Here is an 18033-nt window from a genome sequence, read left to right on the forward strand (position 1 = left end):
ACAGAAACTTGGAGGTTGATATCTTGGCAAATCCTGTATTGAGAAAGTAGCAAGTTAGAAAATGCGAAATAATTATAACTACTGGAAAAAATCAATTTTGCAGGATTGGTGGAATAATTATAATTCACCAACTAGCTGATCTCTAAAGTTCATTTGGAGTCATAATAATATAAACATGAGCACTGATCACACCCAGTTCAGACTGTAGCTCTGCTGGATGGTGGAGAGTGTGCATAACTGTGGATAGAGTGGGAAAGGGAATAACTAAATTCACATCTGTTGTTTCAAAAGATTATGCCTAAAACTGAAAATATCAAGAGTATTAGTATATGTTTTTATGGGGATGCTGAGGTAAATACAAAAAGATTTGGAAATACAGAGTTGAAATAAAGAAAACAGGTTGGAAGGAGAGTCTCCTGTTCATTTTAGTGTGTTTTAGAGAATTAGTTAGCTCTTCAAGCTCTGTATTTGTGTATCTCTGATAAAACTATGACTTTTTCATAAAAAGCCCATTCATAAAAGCTTTCAAAAGGCACTCAAATAGTTTATGAAGAGAAACAACATACGATATAGGAAAGAGGTGATGCTGAACAATAAAACAATTGCAATTGTAACCAGCAAATAATGAACAGAACCTAAAGAAATTCACAACTTTGGGGGGTTTGTCTTGGCTGAATTTATTTATTACCACAGAGAAATATATTTCTTCCCCCAAGTACAATGAATATCCATCAAAGATAGTATTATAAGGAAGACAGGAAATCAGAGAGAGGATGGGTGAATTTACAAAGGTTATATAGGAAGTCATTACCTACCCCATTGCTGAACCTGAACCCCAAATCAACAGCTTCTCAGCAAGGTTCTGTGGATAGTTCCTTCAATTTTTAAAAGAGTGAATTGAGGATAAACCTACTTCTCCGTTTTTGCTTTCTGCATCACCAGATTCCTTATTGCATCTTTTACACTTCTGTTTCTCAAAGTATAGATTATAGGGTTTATCAAAGCTGGAATCAGACTATATAGCAGTGCCACAAACTTGGTCACATCATTAGAGAGCTTTGCCTTTGGAATCACATACACATAGATGAGAGTACTGTAGTAAATGGACACCACCATAAGATGGGAGCCACAGGTCCCAAGGGCCTTCTGTCTCCCCCCAGATGTCTTTATCCTCAACACACTGTGGGCAATATGTCCATAAGAGACCAAAATCAGTGAGAGAGGAAAGACAAGGAAGAGGCTACTTAGGATCATAATCTCCTTCTTGTAATTTGTGGTGTCCACACAGGCCAACTGTATCATTGGTGGTATCTCACAATAGAAATGGTTTATCCGATGGTGGCCACATCGGGGAAGGGTCATTGTGATAGGAGTGTGGATCAATGAGTTGCTGAAACCAAGAAACCAGGATACGCCGGCCAGTGTCCAGCACAGCTGTGGAGGCATGAGGGTGAAATAATGCAAGGGCTGGCAGACAGCAACATAGCGATCATAGGCCATCATGGCCAGAAGGACACATTCAGTGCTCCCCAGACCCAGGGTGATGAGAATTTGGACCACACATCCAACAAAACTTATGGATTTGTCTGGTCCCTGAAGGTTGAACAACATCTGAGGGCTGATGCAGGTCACAAAAGTGAGGTCAATAAAAGAGAGATGAGTGAGGAAGAAATACATGGGGGTGTGGAGATGGGGGTCCAGGTGTGAGACGAGAATGATGGTCCCATTGCCCGTGAGGGTTAGAAGGTAGAATATCAAGATGAACACAAATAAGATCCTCTCTAGCCCTGGATGCTCGGAGAAGCCCACCAAGATGAAGTCTCCTCCAGACGTGGAATTCTCTCTCCCCATCACCTTCTGGGTGACCTGTAAGAAAAAGAAAAAGAAATCATTTGATCATTGTGCTCTGTGCTGTGTGAGAATGTTGCCTCTGACTGAAGTTAGTAGAAAATCCCTGTTCGTTCATTCTACCTTCCCTTTGCCCAACAAGAGACAGCTGGGCATTTAGGACAATTAGACATCGAAAATGACTTGAGCAGAAGAAAATGCTAACAGGTTCCTTCAAGAATTGCCACACAGCACAATTTTCTCTCCTCACTTCTCTCAGAACCCTCATTCCTTATTCAGGCTTCTGCTCCTAAGTGCCTAGAGCTCCTCATTGGTTTGTCCTTCAGAAGATCTTCTATACATCCTTAATGACCTGTTCTGTGTTTCATGCACTCTTATCTAATTGTCAATTACACATCAATGAAAGTATCAAATACCCCTATGAGACAAAAATCAATATAATTGCTGACAATAAAGGCAGAAATTTCCTAAGACACAGTGAATGGGGTGACCTTCTCCAAGCCCCAATCCTGGAGGAATCTATGACACGGATAGACGGACATGACCTAGATAAGGAGAAGGTGATAGCTCAGTCTGGTGCCAACATCTTCATCCTGTTGATACCAATCGTCTGGTGCAAAAGAGTGGACCAGACCTTCCTTCTCCTTCCCCACCACACCCTCTTCTTGATTTCTCCTCTTCCTCACAGCTGCATTGATATTTGTTTTACTCTTATGACACACGGATAAATATAAGTCAGTGGAAGACTGAGAGTTGTAGTTCCCCTGAACTCACACTCAGGGAAAACCCTTCTCCAAACTAGTCATACCAATTTCCATGACTGTTTACCTCTAGGAAGAATGTTGGTTTAGACATTAAAAGGTTAATTCATGACTCTATATGCAAAGTACATAAAAGATCAGGCTGAATGCTCAAAGATTCCCATTTCAATTTCCCCCTTAATATGATGGAAAAAATGACTAAATATATATTACGCTTTGTATATTAAAATCTTCCCTTAGGGAATATTTCAACCCCCACAGTGGTGCACTTTTATACCAAAAAAAGCACCTTGGAAAACATATAATTCATCAGTACAACAGTGTTTCTCACACTTGTGCATGAGAATCATGAAGTGGATTTGTTAAAATACAAATTGCTGGGTATCACCCCTACATTCCCTAATTCAGTAAGTCTGAGCTGGCATCCAAGAAATTGCATTTCTAAGTCCCCAGGGGATGTTGAGGAGGATGCTTGGGAACACACTCAGAGAACCACTGTCTTACCTTTTTATTTTTCCAGAATAATCTTCATAGTATCTTACACTGAGTAGACACTCAACAGATGTTGCCTTAATGAAATAGCAGATTGATGATGAAATTATAATAATGACTATAATACTGATAGATTCATGAAGAAGTTGGTGGAAGACCCTAGCTCCCAGTACCTGAAAAATGCCCTGTTAGCACACTTTACCATCCTCACACTCTCTAACATCCTCCTCTTTCACCTGTCAGGGTCCTGAGTGCAAACTGACATCTGCTGAAATAAACTAAACCACTAATAGATACATACAAGCAGGTGTATGCATTTCTGCACTTATTGCATACATACGCATATTTGCATAGGATACATACATCATTGAGGGATTTGGGGGAAATGATTATCGCTAATCACCGCAGAAAAACGGATTAACTAAAACGTAATTTAACAGAGGACATGTGGAAATATTATTCTGCAGGAAAGACAATAAAAGATAGTTCCCAAAGGTGAGGAACCTAAACACATTATTTGCAGTGTAGATGACTTCATGCACAGGTTGATGGCAAAGTTTAGGTTTGGAAAGTTTGAGAGATGGCTCAGTAAGAAATTACACAGACAAGCCATATTAAAAAAAAAAAAAAAATGCCTGCCACTGTATCAGAGGAGGAGAAGAAAAGGTTTACATTTGATGAGCTCCATAATTTCAGTCCCTTTTGGTTGTGGAGAAGTAAAAGCTAAACAAGCATACAAAAAAACCCTGATCTCAAGAAAAACCCAGTGATCCTGCAAAGAGGCCCTGTCTGTCCCTCATGCATATTTCATGCAAATAGTTAGCTTTGAAAGACACTCATCCTTCATTGATGAGCAATGAAAAAGAGCTAGCATCTCTCTCTAGCTAAGCCAACTCGAAAGGTGAATTCACTGCCCTCCCCGCTACGTGGGATCAGACACCCAGGGGAGTGAATCTCCCTGGCAACGTGGAATATGACTCCCGGGGAGGAATGTAGACCTGGCATCGTGGGACGGAGAACATCTTCTTGACCAAAAAGGGGACGTGAAAGGAAATGAAATAAGCTTGAGTGGCAGAGAGATTCCAAAAGGAGCCGAGAGGTCACTCTGGTGGGCACTCTTATGCACAATTTAGACAACCCTTTTTAGGTTCTAAAGAATTGGGGTAGCTGGTGGTGGATACCTGAAACTATCAAACTACAACCCAGAACCCATGAATCTCGAAGACAATTGTATAAAAATGTAGCTTATGAGGGGTGACAATGGGATTGGGAAAGCCACAAGGACCACACTCCACTTTGTCTAGTTTATGGATGGATGAGTAGAAAAATAGGGGAAGGAAACAAACAGACAAAGGTACCCAGTGTTCTTTTTTACTTTAATTGTTTTCATTTTAATTATTATTCTTGTTATTTTTGTGTGTGTGCTAATGAAGGTGTCAGGGATTGATTTAGGTGATGAATGTACAACTATGTAATGGTACTGTGAACAATCGAATGTACGATTTGTTTTGTATGACTGCGTGGTATGTGAATATATCTCAGTAAAATGAAGATTAAAAAAAAAAAGAAAAGAAAAAGAGCTAGCAGACAGCTTGCACAAAAATAACATTCAAGAAAACATGATCAAAGGAAGAGGAAATGTAAGCAGTAGATGGAGGACACAAATCAGAAAAAAAAGTTGCCAAGGAGCAGAGAAAAATTGGGGCAATCATTTCCTCATGAATAATAATGTTAAAAAATATAACAAAATGTGACTCCCGTGGATGGGCCTGGCCCTGGAATCACGGGATTGAGAATGCCTTCTTGACCACAAGGGTGAAAAGAAATGTAACAAAATAAAGATTCCTTGGCTGAGAGACTTCCAATAGAGTTGAGATGTCATTCTGGAGGTTATTCTTACGCATTACATAGATATTCCTTTCTACTTTCCAGTGTATTAGAATAGCTAGAACACCTGACACCTGGTTGAATTGTAATGCAGTAACACTGATTCTCAATGATGACTGTATAACTATACATCTCTTACTGTGTGACCATGTGATTGTGAAAACCTTGTGACTGACACTCTGGATCTAGTGTATGGGCAGATGATAATAAAATAAAGACAAAAAATTCATATGGTCTGTAGGTATGGCAATTCAATTCAGGATTAAATTTGTGAGTTCTTAGAAAAACATGTTTTTTCTTTGTGAATACTTATGAGATAAAAATTGATAGCTATGGACACATCTTGCTTGATTGTGAAAAATTGATGTGACATATTTCGGCAGGCAAGAGGGAGTTAAGATGATAGGTGATACCTGTTTCTGGAAAACAAATGCAATTTAAAAATACATCTTCTGTTCTCTTGAAAAGATTAAAAAACGTTAGCAAGATAATGAAAAGTATTTGTGAACCACCCCCCAAAATATAATGAAGCAATCACCTCTAAGCATGAATACTGTGAAGACATTCAAAACTTCAAGAAACACAAGGCAAGAACACAGGATGTGAACTGTGACCGAGCAATGATCAGGAAACTCAGGGAAAGAGAAAATATTAATATTTAGATCATAGAAATGAAGACAAAATTTAATGGGGTGCACAAAGTAAGGTACATGGAAGAGAGATTAAGAGAAGTGAATATATTGAAACAGAAATAATGAAGAGTTTAAAAGGAATAGAGAGAAAATTAGCTGTGAAAGAAGGCAATGAAAGTACTCAAGGAAGAAAATAAAAATAGTGTATATTTAAATACACTTTTAGAAAGCAATACTGAAATTAAAGAAGATTTGCCTCTATGGATTTGAAGAACATACCATTTACTCAGGAAAACTGATTCAGAGCCATCAACACTGAGATACTCCGTGGTACAATCAGTGAATGTCAAAGACACAGAAGGCTTTGGACAGCTAGACAAAAGGATTAGTTCTCTTGTGAAAGCGAACAAATCAACTTGACTCCAGACATCAAGACGATATTCAACTTTGGAACACCCTAAAGCAGATCCCATAAAATCCTCAACATGTCTGCACATGGGGAGCACTGAGTCTGGGCAAATATATTTTGTGGGGATCCCTGTCTCAATAAAAATATTTCCATGAATAAAGTACCACACTGGGCAGAGCATGTCAAGGCAACTGGTAGACCCCACAAGCAAGGCAAAGGGTCAAAGAGCCTTTCTCTCTCCCCATTTCTGCCAGATGGTGAGATGAGACAGGGATCCACGCTTGTCCCGGACGAGGCTGGTGCCCACCTCGACGGCGATGGGCGTGAGACGTGAGGAGGCTCTCCCAGCAGTCAGGGCACTCAGGGTGCCGGGAGGCTTAGGGCCGGGGCAGAGGGCCTGCTTTGCCTGGGTCCAAGGGCAGTAGTGACGCTCAAGACAAAAAGTATGGCCCAAGGATTTTGTACCCATGAAGCTTTAAACATGCAAAATCTACGGATATGTTGTTCCCATGAGCCCCAGAGATGATATGAAAATCTACATCCAAATGACAAACAAGGTATTTGACATTTACTATGATACCAAAGAGAAAGAGTGTGGGTACTAGAGTGACAGAAGAGAATGTAAAAGTTTTTTTGCCTTGAAAATATTGAAATAACATTTAAACTACACTTTGGGAGGGGGAAAATTGGAAAAAGCTTGCAAAATAGAGTAAGTACAATGAGTCCCACAACGTTTTAACCCTGCAAGAATTATGACTATGTTGTTTCCATGAGCTGAAATGACATGAAAATCTATATCCAAAGATGAGCAGGGTGCACTGAAATTATTACCACAACAAACTAAAACCAGGGTGGAGAGTAGGGTGACAGAAGAGAATGTAAAAGTTCTATGCCTCGCAAGTGTTAAAATACCATATACAACACATTTTGGGAGGGGAACATGGGGAAAAACCCTGCAAAAGAGAGTATAAGTACAATGATTTTCCAATTATTAGTAGCTAGGGGTCAAAAAGCATCATTACAACTGACAAGAAAACAAACAGAGTCATAAGCATATTTGAGAATACAAAGAATAACCAATAAAATTGACATCATCAAATAAAAGTAAAAATAAATGATGAACTAAACTGGAGAGGGAAGAAAAATATAGAAAAATATATTTAATCATTGCTCATAATAGGAAACGTATAGACACTTTCTAAAGAAATAAAATATTACAAAGTATTATTTCTTAATATTAGTGTTGTTTTTAATACATAATATTATTGAATAAATGTATTGTTATTCAGCTAAGCACTGGAAAGTTATATCTTCTGTCAGGAAATATATATATATACACACACCCTAAAGAGAGAAAAGACCATAGTTAACAAGTGAAAGTTTTTCTAAAATCTACAGAAACAAACATAGCATACGACAATATATTAGGACCAAAGATATCTGTCATTACAATGAATGTAAATGAATTAAACTTCCCCATTAAAATAAAAATGCTCTCTGATGGGATCACAAAGTAAAGCACACCCTGAACCATATCATTCAAAAAAGGTTGAAAAAGAGAAGATGGTCAATAATGAGCAAGGCAAATAGAATCAAAAAGGAATTAATGTACACTTTAATATAATACAATGTTGAATTCAAACCAAAAAGCCCTAAACAAGACAAAGAAAATTCATAATTCCAGAATATGACACGATCCTAATAAAATCCCCAAAGGATTTTATTTTGGAGTGGAACAAGCTCATTTGAAATTTTATGTGGAAACCAAGCATGCACAAAATGTCAAAAAATATTTTATCTAAATAGAAGAGAAATGAGAGGGTATTACTTCTTCTGGATATTATAACATATTCTAAAAACTCAATAATTTAAACAGTGTTTTATGGATAGTTGAATAGAAGATTTATGGATTAAAAGAAATTTCATAATTAGATAAGAATACATGGGGAAATTTAGTATTTGATAATAATACAACAGAAATCAGTGGGAGGACGGCAGATTATACAACAGATGTTGCTGAATCACCTAGTTAGCCATGTTGAAAAAAGTTGGACTCATACCTCAAATCTTACATCAATATAAATTCAAAATGGTTTCCTAATATGCAAAAAGTATCTACAAATGTTAGGGTAACCGCATAATAGACACAGGGATGTGAACAGAGAGCTCCCAGACAAAGAAAATAAATAATTCTGAAATGAAGAAAAGATCCCAATCTTACTCGTTTTAAGAAAAACGCAAATTTAATCTTGTCATTCAACACCGTTCTCTCTAGACGTAAAAAGTGTAAGTTAGAACAAGATTCATTGAGAGCAATTTTGTATCTATCAAAATTATGAATGGAAAACCCTGTGGATCAACTAATCTACAGATACTTATAAAACTTTAGCCTACATATACTCTCATAAACGTACAAAATGATGTCTATAACAGGCTCCTCACTGCAGCATTGTTAGTGACCGCGTGTCCTTGAAGGGTTGTGGGAACCTTCCTGGGCAGAGCGACCCGCAGTCAGTGGGGAGGCACTGTGCCGAGCGCCACCAATGGTTTCCCTTTAGGGCTTGTTTCACCCTGGTGGTTAGGAGTCATTTCCTAAGTCCCTACAAACTGCCTGCTTTAGCTTAAGTTTGTCTCTTATCTTGCCAACAGAAAGATGGCAAAGAAAACCACTTATCCCATCCCTCTTAACAGTAGTATTTGTATACTGAGTACAATCAAATCATCCCTGCACCATTCTGTTAATGTGTTTTCCATTGTTTCCATCCTGTCCTGAATATTTGTCTCTTTCCTCAAATCCTTGTTAAATAAAATTGCCCTTCAAACAGACCATGTCCTTGAAATAAAGTATAAAAAGCAGAAGCACTAAAAATGGGTAGGTTGCAATAAAGGAAATGCTATGACCCAGGGCTCATATCAGTTCCAGAAAGAATTAGAAAGAAACATAAAATACTTCAAAATATCCTGAAAAGTTTCTGACATGGGTGAGGACCCCATGCACACATACCCGACTCCTCTCTCCTTAGTCGTTCTCTGTCTCACACTGTGGTGAATGGAGAGGCACATCTGGACACTGGGACGCATGGAGAGTGTCTGGGGAGCGTTCAGTCACCTTCCCGCGTGTACAGAAGCATGGAGAGTGCAGTGAGGATGAGTGGGGTTAGTGCTGGACACAGGGCCTCTTCCTGCTGCTCAGTCGCTGGTGTCACCCGGGGCCTCTGAGCAGTCACCCCTGACTACATGTGTGTGCACTCGCACTGTCATCCCCCCCTCCCCAAATACACACGCACTCACCCACACCACCACCACCTCCGTGAGGGTAGGATCTTCTCTTCAGCTGCTAGTTCTCAGATGGGTGTACCTGACTCTTCCTTTCTGCAGTTAAAATACCGCTCCCCCAAAACACAGCCCTGAAGTATCTCTTAAGGAAGCATCCAACCTTTGGGGGAGTTTCCAATGGATTTTAATTACAAGTTATATAGTGAAATTAATGACTTTAAAAATATGAAATAAATAATAAAGTCCAGAAATGTTTCAAAGCCTACAGTGACATACTTTTCTAGTATTCCCTGAAATATTTCTGAGTTATTTTTTTTTTCTTCCTTGTTAAATCATCCCTTAAATTTTCTCTTTGGAGCCAATCCTATACAGCCCCTGCTCTCCCATCTCTCTCTCCTTTCAATAGGTGAGCCCAATTTTATGTCTTTCATGTACCATTAATTTTAGTCAAAACTCCATTAAGGATATTTAGCAGGTAAGAAGATGAGACAATGGATTTCAAATGGCATCCATTGAATGGCTAGTCTCTGAAAGAAAAAGGGAAAATGGTGCTATGCTGTCAGGATTCTACTGCTCCATGCAGGGAAGTCACTTTTGATTCCTCTCTTAGATGGGCAACATTGAGAACCAGGTATCACTTGCTGGTTCTGGCCTAGCTGCAGGGACATACAGTCTCTGGAGATCAATCAGCTCCCCACCCCATGCATGGATGAGAGGTGCAAGGAGACCGATGGGGTGCAGTATCCCAACGAGAATGCATTTGTCTCCCATGGGAGCTTACTTCCAAAGAGCAATGGTTGTTTATGTCTAACATATCAGACACTTTTTAAAAATTGGGTATGGGGTATGCTCCATTTAATATAACTGAGTGGTAATTTTCTCTGTGTGCCTAATGAAAGAATAACACATTTGTCACATAATTTTTATTAAATTATGCCCTTCTAGTTCAGATAATCCCTTTTTCTCCATTAGGTTAATCCATGTGCTTGAATTGTTTAGAACTTGATTTTCATACTAGGATACAAGAATTTTTGTATGCCCAACATTCAGAAGGAAAATCTTGTCCCATGAAGATTGTGTCTCCTCTGTTGGTTGGTCACTTGAACTGTAAAGTATGGATTCTTTGGAAGAGGCTAGATAGGAAGGCTTTGGAAGAAGGCAACCCAGATTCAAATCCTGACACTCCACTTAGCTCCTGGTGACTTGTACAGGTCCAAGGATTGTTGAGAGAATTACATGGGTGTGTGCAATCAAAGGTCCAGGTGAAGGGCAATGAAAATGGTTGTGTTGCCAAAGACAGTTAGGGAGTAGAAAATCAAACTAAAGACAAAAATGGTGCGACTCAGTTGAGGCCAATCTGGAAAACCTTTTTCAAAACAGGTGTTGGAACTCCGCATAGACTTTGACCTGTCCAATGAACAAAAGACAATTTAATGCCTCTTATGAAGAACATGAATTAATGTGTTATTTCACTGGAGCCCCTAACTACACCTAAGTAGTGTATTTTACTGTCGATTTCACTATTCAGTTCCATTCTTTCCAATCTTTTCCTTTTCTTACTCTCCTCTCCTTTAGAGAGGACATCACTTGATTAGGGATGATTTGACCTTCATTCAAACCCAAGTCTCTCTGTGCACTTGTTTGGTGACTTAAGTCAAAACACTCAATGCCTTAGATCTGATGCTCCCTTATCTGAAAGTACAGATGATATATCACACCCCTCAGAGCATCTGGAAAGGACTAAATGCAATAATGTGGAAACTGCCCCTAGAAATCTAGGGGGTAAAAATGTACCATTAGTATCCTATGTTCTTCTTTTTCCCTTCTTTTCTTATGCTTCTAGGTAGAAGTTTCCATAGATAAGGATCCAGTTCTAACCAAGGCTGAGATTACAAGGGTGTATCTTGGTGCTCATTTGCTTCCTTCTGCCCAGTGTGTGTGATCAGTACAGCAATCCTAGTAATTCTGCTCATAAGCAGCTGCCATTGGTTTCAAAGCGATGAGAATAGTGTACATCCATTACTTTGGTAAGAAAACAATTAGCAACAAATGCCCCCTGTTTGAGGAGTCATCATGCCTCATTACTGTCTCAATTTTCTCATTTTTTACTAAGTCCTTCCTCATCTACCTAGGAAGAGTTCATTTCTGCATAGTTCAATTCTCTCTGTACAGTTTCTCTACATTTTTGAAACACTGAACTGAAACTAATTTTATATATCTTTTCTCCTCTCTTAAACAATGAAAAAGACTATGAAAAATATCACCAGAGAAATCAGGAAATATCTTGAGATGAATGACAATGAGAACACAATAGATAAAAATTTATGGAATACAGTGAAGGCAGAGCCCAGAGGGGAATTTATAGTATCAAATGCTTGCATTAAAAAGAAGAAAGGTGGAGGTATTTATGATATGCAATGGATGGAGGAGGGCAAACGTTACATCAATAGATAAACAGAGGGTGAACTGTGGTATATACACACAAAGGAACATTGAGTGGCTGCAGGAAGGAATGAATTCATTTCATGAGGCATGCAACGATGTGAATGTAACTTGAGGACATTTTGTTGAGTGAAATAAGCCAGAAATAAAATGACAAATATTGTAAACTAACTATAACGAGCAAATGCTGAGAATTGAATTTGAGAGCCGGGGTTACCAGGGGATGGAACGTGGCAGAGAAAGGGCAATTGATGATGCAGGAGAGCAGAATGTTCAATAAGATTTCTTGTAAAGTTTCCTAGATTGTAAGCTCTTCCAGCAGTCACATCTATACCTGAGTTTAACTGTCATTTAGGAGATGTTTATTTGGTACAAAATTTATATTCTCTGTTCCACACCATGTAATTTTACATGTGTGGTCAGACTATCCAAACACTGTAAGGACATGGAAACTTTAATAGGAATGAAATCTTGTTATTCTGTATAGGTTAATGTAGCACCATGATACATCCCAGAGAATATTGGGGAGAAATATAGAAAAGTATCTGCAAATTCCTCTTGAGTGACTGGGGGAAAAGGCAGATATATTGAACTTCTCAACTGGGGAATTCTTGATATTCTGACAAGAATTATGGACTCCTGATTTAATAAGTGAAGTCCTCAATCTTGGAGCTTGCCCTTATGAAATTTAATCCGGCAAAGAAAAGCTAAGCCTACTTACAACTACTCCTATGTGTCACCCCCAGAAATCTCTTTTGTTGCTCAGATGTAGTCTTTCTCTCTCTCAGCCAACTCTGCAAATAAACTCACTACTCTCCCCCCTACATGGGACATGACTCCCAAGGGTGTAATCTCCCTGGAAATGTGGGACATGACGCCCAGGGATGAGCCTCAATTCTGTCATCATGGGATTGAGAATGCCTTCTTGACCAAAAGGGGGGAAAGAAATGAAACAAAATAAAGTGTCAGTGGCTAAGAGATTTCAAATAGAGTTGAGAGGTTAGAGTGGAGGTTAATCTTATGCATTCTATAAATATTCCTTTGATTTCTAGTGTATTGGATTTTGTATAGAGAATGGGGAGTTAATGCATAATTTGGACAGAATTTCTACGCACATTAACTGTAAAGTTTTGGAAATGGATGGTTGTGATGATAGAACATTATTATGAATGTAACTGACAGCACTGAATTATATATACATGAATGTGGTTAAAAGGGGAAATTTTGCGTCACATGTACGTTATTAGAATAAAAATTAAAAGGTAAAGCATAAGGCTGTATAACACCTTAAACCTTATTTTAAATTATGGACTATAGTTAATAGTACATGTATAAAAATATTCTTTCATGAATTATAACCAAAGTAAGACACTAATACAAGTTGTTAATAATAGGGTCATATTTGGAGAGAAAATCTACTGAATATGAACTTTGGACTATAGTTAGCAGTACACATTTAGTATTCTATCATCAATTGTAACCAAGTTAACACATTGCTGCAAAGTGTAAACAATATGGGGTACATGGGAATAATGTGTTTGTTTGATAAATCTAAAACTCTTATAATGTAAAAAATTTAATGAACATGTTAATGCTAGTTCAGTGATGACAATTATGAATTTTTTGCATGATTTTTCTGTAAACCAACAATTTCTCTAATAAAAAAGTTCTTTTTTTAGAAAATAATAGACAATCTCCACAGTTTTATATCAAATAAAGAGATTCAATCAGCAATCACAAATTTTCCAACAAAGAAAATCCTAACCAGTTGGCTTGACTGGCAACTAAACCACTCAAACCCAAAAGCATGGAAGGAGGGACTCATATCCTTTATACCAACGTTCATGGCATCTCTTTTCACAATCGTCAAAAGGTGGAACAACACAAGTATGCACCAACAGATGAATGGATAATCAAAAAAGCTGTGTGCATGTGAATAAATATTATTGAACCACAGAAAGGAATGAAGATCTGATACTTGCTACAACAGGGATGAATCTTGAAAACATTAGGCTAGAAACAAAGATCAAATAAGGTATGATTCCAATTATATGAAACATTTTGAATAAACAAATTCATAGAGACAGAAAATAGATTAGAAATTATAAGGGATGGAAGGGAAAGAGGACTAGAGAGTTATAGCTTATTGAGTACAGAATTTCTGTTGGCCGATATGAAAAATTTTGCTAATGGATGATGGTGATGGGAGCGCAACATTGCAAATGTAATTAATGACATTGAATTGGACACATATATATCGGTTAACGGTGAAATTTCTTCTTTAAAAAAGAATGAGGGTAGATATTCTAGACATAGAAGGTCTCAAAAAATTTGCTTCCCATATATTCTTTCCAGGAAAACTATGGGAGACAGCTCCACCAAAACCAGGAAGTGAAATGAGAAAGAAGCAGAGCTCTTGGGATTACAGCTGCACAGTTGACTCAGAGGGCAACCAACAGAGACTAGGGCAAGTGAGAAGCCACTAGAAGAGTTTCTCCAAAAAGAAGATTTGCATAGAATCATTTGCAAAGAATGACCATATTCTGAAAGTATTTGGATATTTGACAGAAACTTGGAGGTTGATTTCTTGGCAAATCCTGTATTGAGAAACTAGCAAGTTAGAAAATGCAAATAATTATAACTACTGGAAAAAATCAATTTTGCAGGATTGGTGGAATAATTATAATTCACCAACTAGCTGATCTCTAAAGTTCATTTGGAGTCATAATAATATAAACATGAACACTGATCACACCCAGTTCACACTGTAACTCTGCTGGATGGTGGAGAGTGTGTACAAATGTGGATAGAGTGGGAAAGGGAATAACTAAATTCACATCTGTTGTCTCAAAAGATTATGCCTAAAACTGAAAAAATCAAGAGTATTAGTATATGTTTTTATGGGGATGCTGAGGTAAATACAAAAAGATTTGGAAATATAGAGTTGAAATAAAGAAAATCGGTTGGAAGGTGTCTCCTGTTCATTTTAGTGTGTTTTAGAGAATTAGCTCTTCAAGCTCTGTATTTGTGTATCTCTGATAAAACTATGACTTTTTCATAATAAGCCCATTCATAAAAGCTTTCAAAAGACACTCAAATAGTTTATGAAGAGAAACAACATATGACATAGGAAAGAGGTGATGCTGAACAATAAAACAATTGGAATTGCAACCATCAAATAACGAACAGAAACTAAAGAAATTCACAACTTTGGGGGGTTTGTCATGGCTGTATTTATTTATCAACAGAGAGAAATATATTTCTTCCCCCAAGTACAATTAATATCCATCAAAGAGAGTATTATAAGGAAGAGAGGAAATCAGAGAGAGGATGGGTGAATTTACAAAGGTTATATAGGAAGTCATTACCTACCCCATTACTGAACCTGAACCGCAAATCAACGGCTTCTCAGCAAGGTTCTTTGGATAGTTCCTCCAATTTTTAAAGAGTGAATCCAGGATAAACCTATTTCTCCGTTTTTGCTTTCTGCATCAGCAGATTCCTTATTGCATCTTTTACACTTCTGTTTCTCAGAGTGTAGATTATTGGGTTCATCAAAGGTGGAATCAGATTATATAGCAGTGCCAGAAACTTGGTCACGTCATGAGAGAGCTTTGCCTTTGGAATCACATACACATAGATGAGAGTACTGTAGTAAATGGACACCACCGTGAGATGGGAGCCACAGGTCCCAAGGGCCTTCTGTCTCCCCCCAGATGTCTTTATCCTCAACACACTGCAGGCAATATGCCCATAAGAGACCAAGATCAGTGAGAGAGGAAAGACAAGGAAGATGCTACTTAGGATCATAAACTCCTTCTTGTAATTTGTGGTATCCACACAGGCCAGCTCCATCACTGGGGGTGTCTCACAATAGAAATGGTGTATCCGGCGGTGCCCACATCGGGGAAGGGTCATGGTGATAGGGGTGTGGATCAATGAGGTGCTGAAACCAAGAAACCAGGATATGCCGGCCATTGCCCAGCACAGCTGTGGAGGCATGAGGGTGAAATAATGCAAGGGCTGGCAGATAGCAACATAGCGATCGTAGGCCATCATGGCCAAAAGGACACACTCAGTCGCCCCCAGACCCAGTGTTATGAGAAGCTGGATCACACATCCTACAAAACTTATGGATTTGTCTGGTCCCTGAAGGTTGAACAACATCTGGGGGCTGATGCAGGTCACAAGAGTGAGGTCAATAAATGAGAGATGAGTGAGGAAGAAATACATTGGGGTGTGGAGATGGGGGGTCCAGGCGTGAGACCAGAATGATGGTCCCATTGCCCATGAGTGTTAGAAGGTAGAATATCAAGATGAGCACAAATAAGATCCTCTCTAGCCCTGGCTGCTCGGAGAAGCCCACCAAGATGAAGCCTCCTCCAGATGTGGAATTATCTTTCCAATCAACATCTGGGTGACCTGTGGGAAAAAGAAAAAGAAAATCATTTGACCATTGACCATTGTGCTCTGTTTCTGATGTGAGAATGCTGTCTCTGATGACATTTAGTAGAAATGCCTGTTAATTTGTTTTCCCTTCCCTTTGCCCAGGAGGATACAGCTGGAAAATAGGACAAATTTAGACATAGAAAATGACATGGGTAGAAGAGAATGGTAACAAAATCTTGCTTGAATTGTGTCATAGCAGAATTCTGTCACCACTTTTCTCTCAGAGCCCTAATTCCTTAGTTAGACTCATGTCCCTAAGTGCCTAGAGCTCCTCAATGCTTTGTCCTTCATAAGTTCATATTCTATAAATCCTAAATTATGTCTTCTGTGTGCTATACCTAAATGTCAACTAAACGTCAATCACGTCATCAACATCCCAGTGAGATGAATATATTTGCTTATACTTAAGGTGGAAATTTCCTAAGATATAGTGAAGAGGGTGACCCTCACCAGGCCCCTGGTTTGGAGAAATCTATGTTTCTGATAGATGGACGTGACTCAAAGAGGGAGCCCCACAGAGAGAGGAAAAGACGGAGTCTGGTGCTGACATATTCATCCTGTTGATCCCAGCTCTCTGCTAGAGTAAGAGTGAACCCGCTCTCCCCTCAGTGTCCCTACTTATGACTTCTCTGCTTTCTCAGAGCTGCACTGATACTTGTTTTATGTTATTACATCTGGATAAAAATAAGTCAGTGGAAGACTGAAAGTTGTATTTCCCCTGAACCCACAACCAGAGAGGAAAACCTGCTCCAAACTGAAAATAGTGATTTCCAACACTGGTGACATTTAGGGGACTTTTGTCTTGATTGAAAATTAATTCATGATTCCCTACTCAAATTATATAAAAGATAAGGCTGAAGTCTCAGCAATTCCCATTTCAATTTGCCCCCTTTTATGACAGATAAAATGACTAAATATATATATAGCACTTTGCATATTAAAATCTTCACAGAGTGAACTTATTCAATCCCCACAGTGGCCCACTTTTTATACAGAAAATGGGGAAGAAACATGTATGACATCAGTACAGCAGTGGCTCTCACACGTGTGTATGAGAATCGCCGTGTTGTCTCATCTAACCTAGACCTTAACCCCAGAGTCTCTAAATCAGGAAGTCTGAGCTGGGAACCAAGAAATTGCATTTCTCACAAATACAAGGACATGCTGGTGCTGCTTTTGGGGGACCACACTCGGAGAACCCCCACTGTCTTACCTTTTTTATTTTTCCAGAGTGATCTTCATAGTATCTTTCATTGACTAGACACTCAAAAGCTGTTTCCATAATGAAATAATTAGTTATAAGATTGATGAAAACTTATAATAATGACCTGAAAAGATTGAGTAGAGGTTCATGAAGAAGTTGGTAGCAGAACTCTAGCTCCCAGGACCTGAGCAGTGTCTGGTTTGCACACTTTGTCATCCTCACACTGTCAAACCACCTTCTCCTTCACCCGTCAGTGTCTGTTTTGAGTTCATATTGCTGTCAGCCTAAATAAACTAAACTATTAATAGATACAAACACATAAATACATTTCTGTACTTATTGTGTACATGTATAATTTGCATAGGATACACACATCACCTGAGGGCATGGGGAGAAGTTTACTGCGAACAAGCACAGAAAATCACATTAAATTAAATGTAATTTTACACTTTCCTCTTAAGGTGTAATCCTCACTATGTCTCCCAATAAGACCCATTATATGAATAAGTTTTTCTTATCTATTGTTTCCTTTTCCAGGTATTTATAGGGAGTTCTAATCAAGGCAAAGTTGAAGATTTGGATGCCCTATTAATCCAGTTTTGTTTGCTCAGGGTAAAGATTACTTCTGACACT

The 18033-nt window shown here is 38.5% G+C and overlaps 2 protein-coding genes across 2 annotated transcripts; both read right to left on the reverse strand.

The window, feature by feature from the left end:
• Nucleotides 1–909: 909 nt before the first annotated feature.
• Nucleotides 910–6498, reverse strand: LOC119519727 (olfactory receptor 2G3-like). Its single transcript, XM_037817479.1, has 2 exons — nt 6337–6498; nt 910–1866 (listed from the first exon to the last, which is right to left on the reverse strand). Exons 1-2 carry the CDS (start codon nt 6496–6498, stop codon nt 910–912), a joined length of 1119 nt encoding a protein of 372 aa, XP_037673407.1.
• Nucleotides 6499–15212: 8714 nt separating this feature from the next.
• On the reverse strand, nt 15213–16031 carry LOC119519729 (olfactory receptor 2C3-like). The gene has a single exon (XM_037817480.1). The coding sequence runs from the start codon at nt 16029–16031 to the stop codon at nt 15213–15215; it is 819 nt and encodes a 272-aa protein (XP_037673408.1).
• Nucleotides 16032–18033: the final 2002 nt, after the last annotated feature.

This window comes from Choloepus didactylus, chromosome 24, assembly GCF_015220235.1.
Source record: "Choloepus didactylus isolate mChoDid1 chromosome 24, mChoDid1.pri, whole genome shotgun sequence".
NCBI classification, from domain to species: Eukaryota; Metazoa; Chordata; class Mammalia; order Pilosa; family Megalonychidae; genus Choloepus; species Choloepus didactylus.

What these genes read in the sequence shown, in the direction of transcription:
- LOC119519727 (XM_037817479.1), bottom strand. Translation starts at nt 6,498, where the DNA reads ATGGGTACAAAATCCTTGGGCCATACTTTTTGTCTTGAGCGTCACTAC. An exon ending in TCACGCCCATCGCCGTCGAG is followed by an intron (nt 1,867 to 6,336) that starts GTGGGCACCAGC and finishes TTTTTCTTACAG; the next exon opens with GTCACCCAGAAGGTGATGGG.
- LOC119519729 (XM_037817480.1), bottom strand. Translation starts at nt 16,031, where the DNA reads ATGGGACCATCATTCTGGTCTCACGCCTGGACCCCCCATCTCCACACC.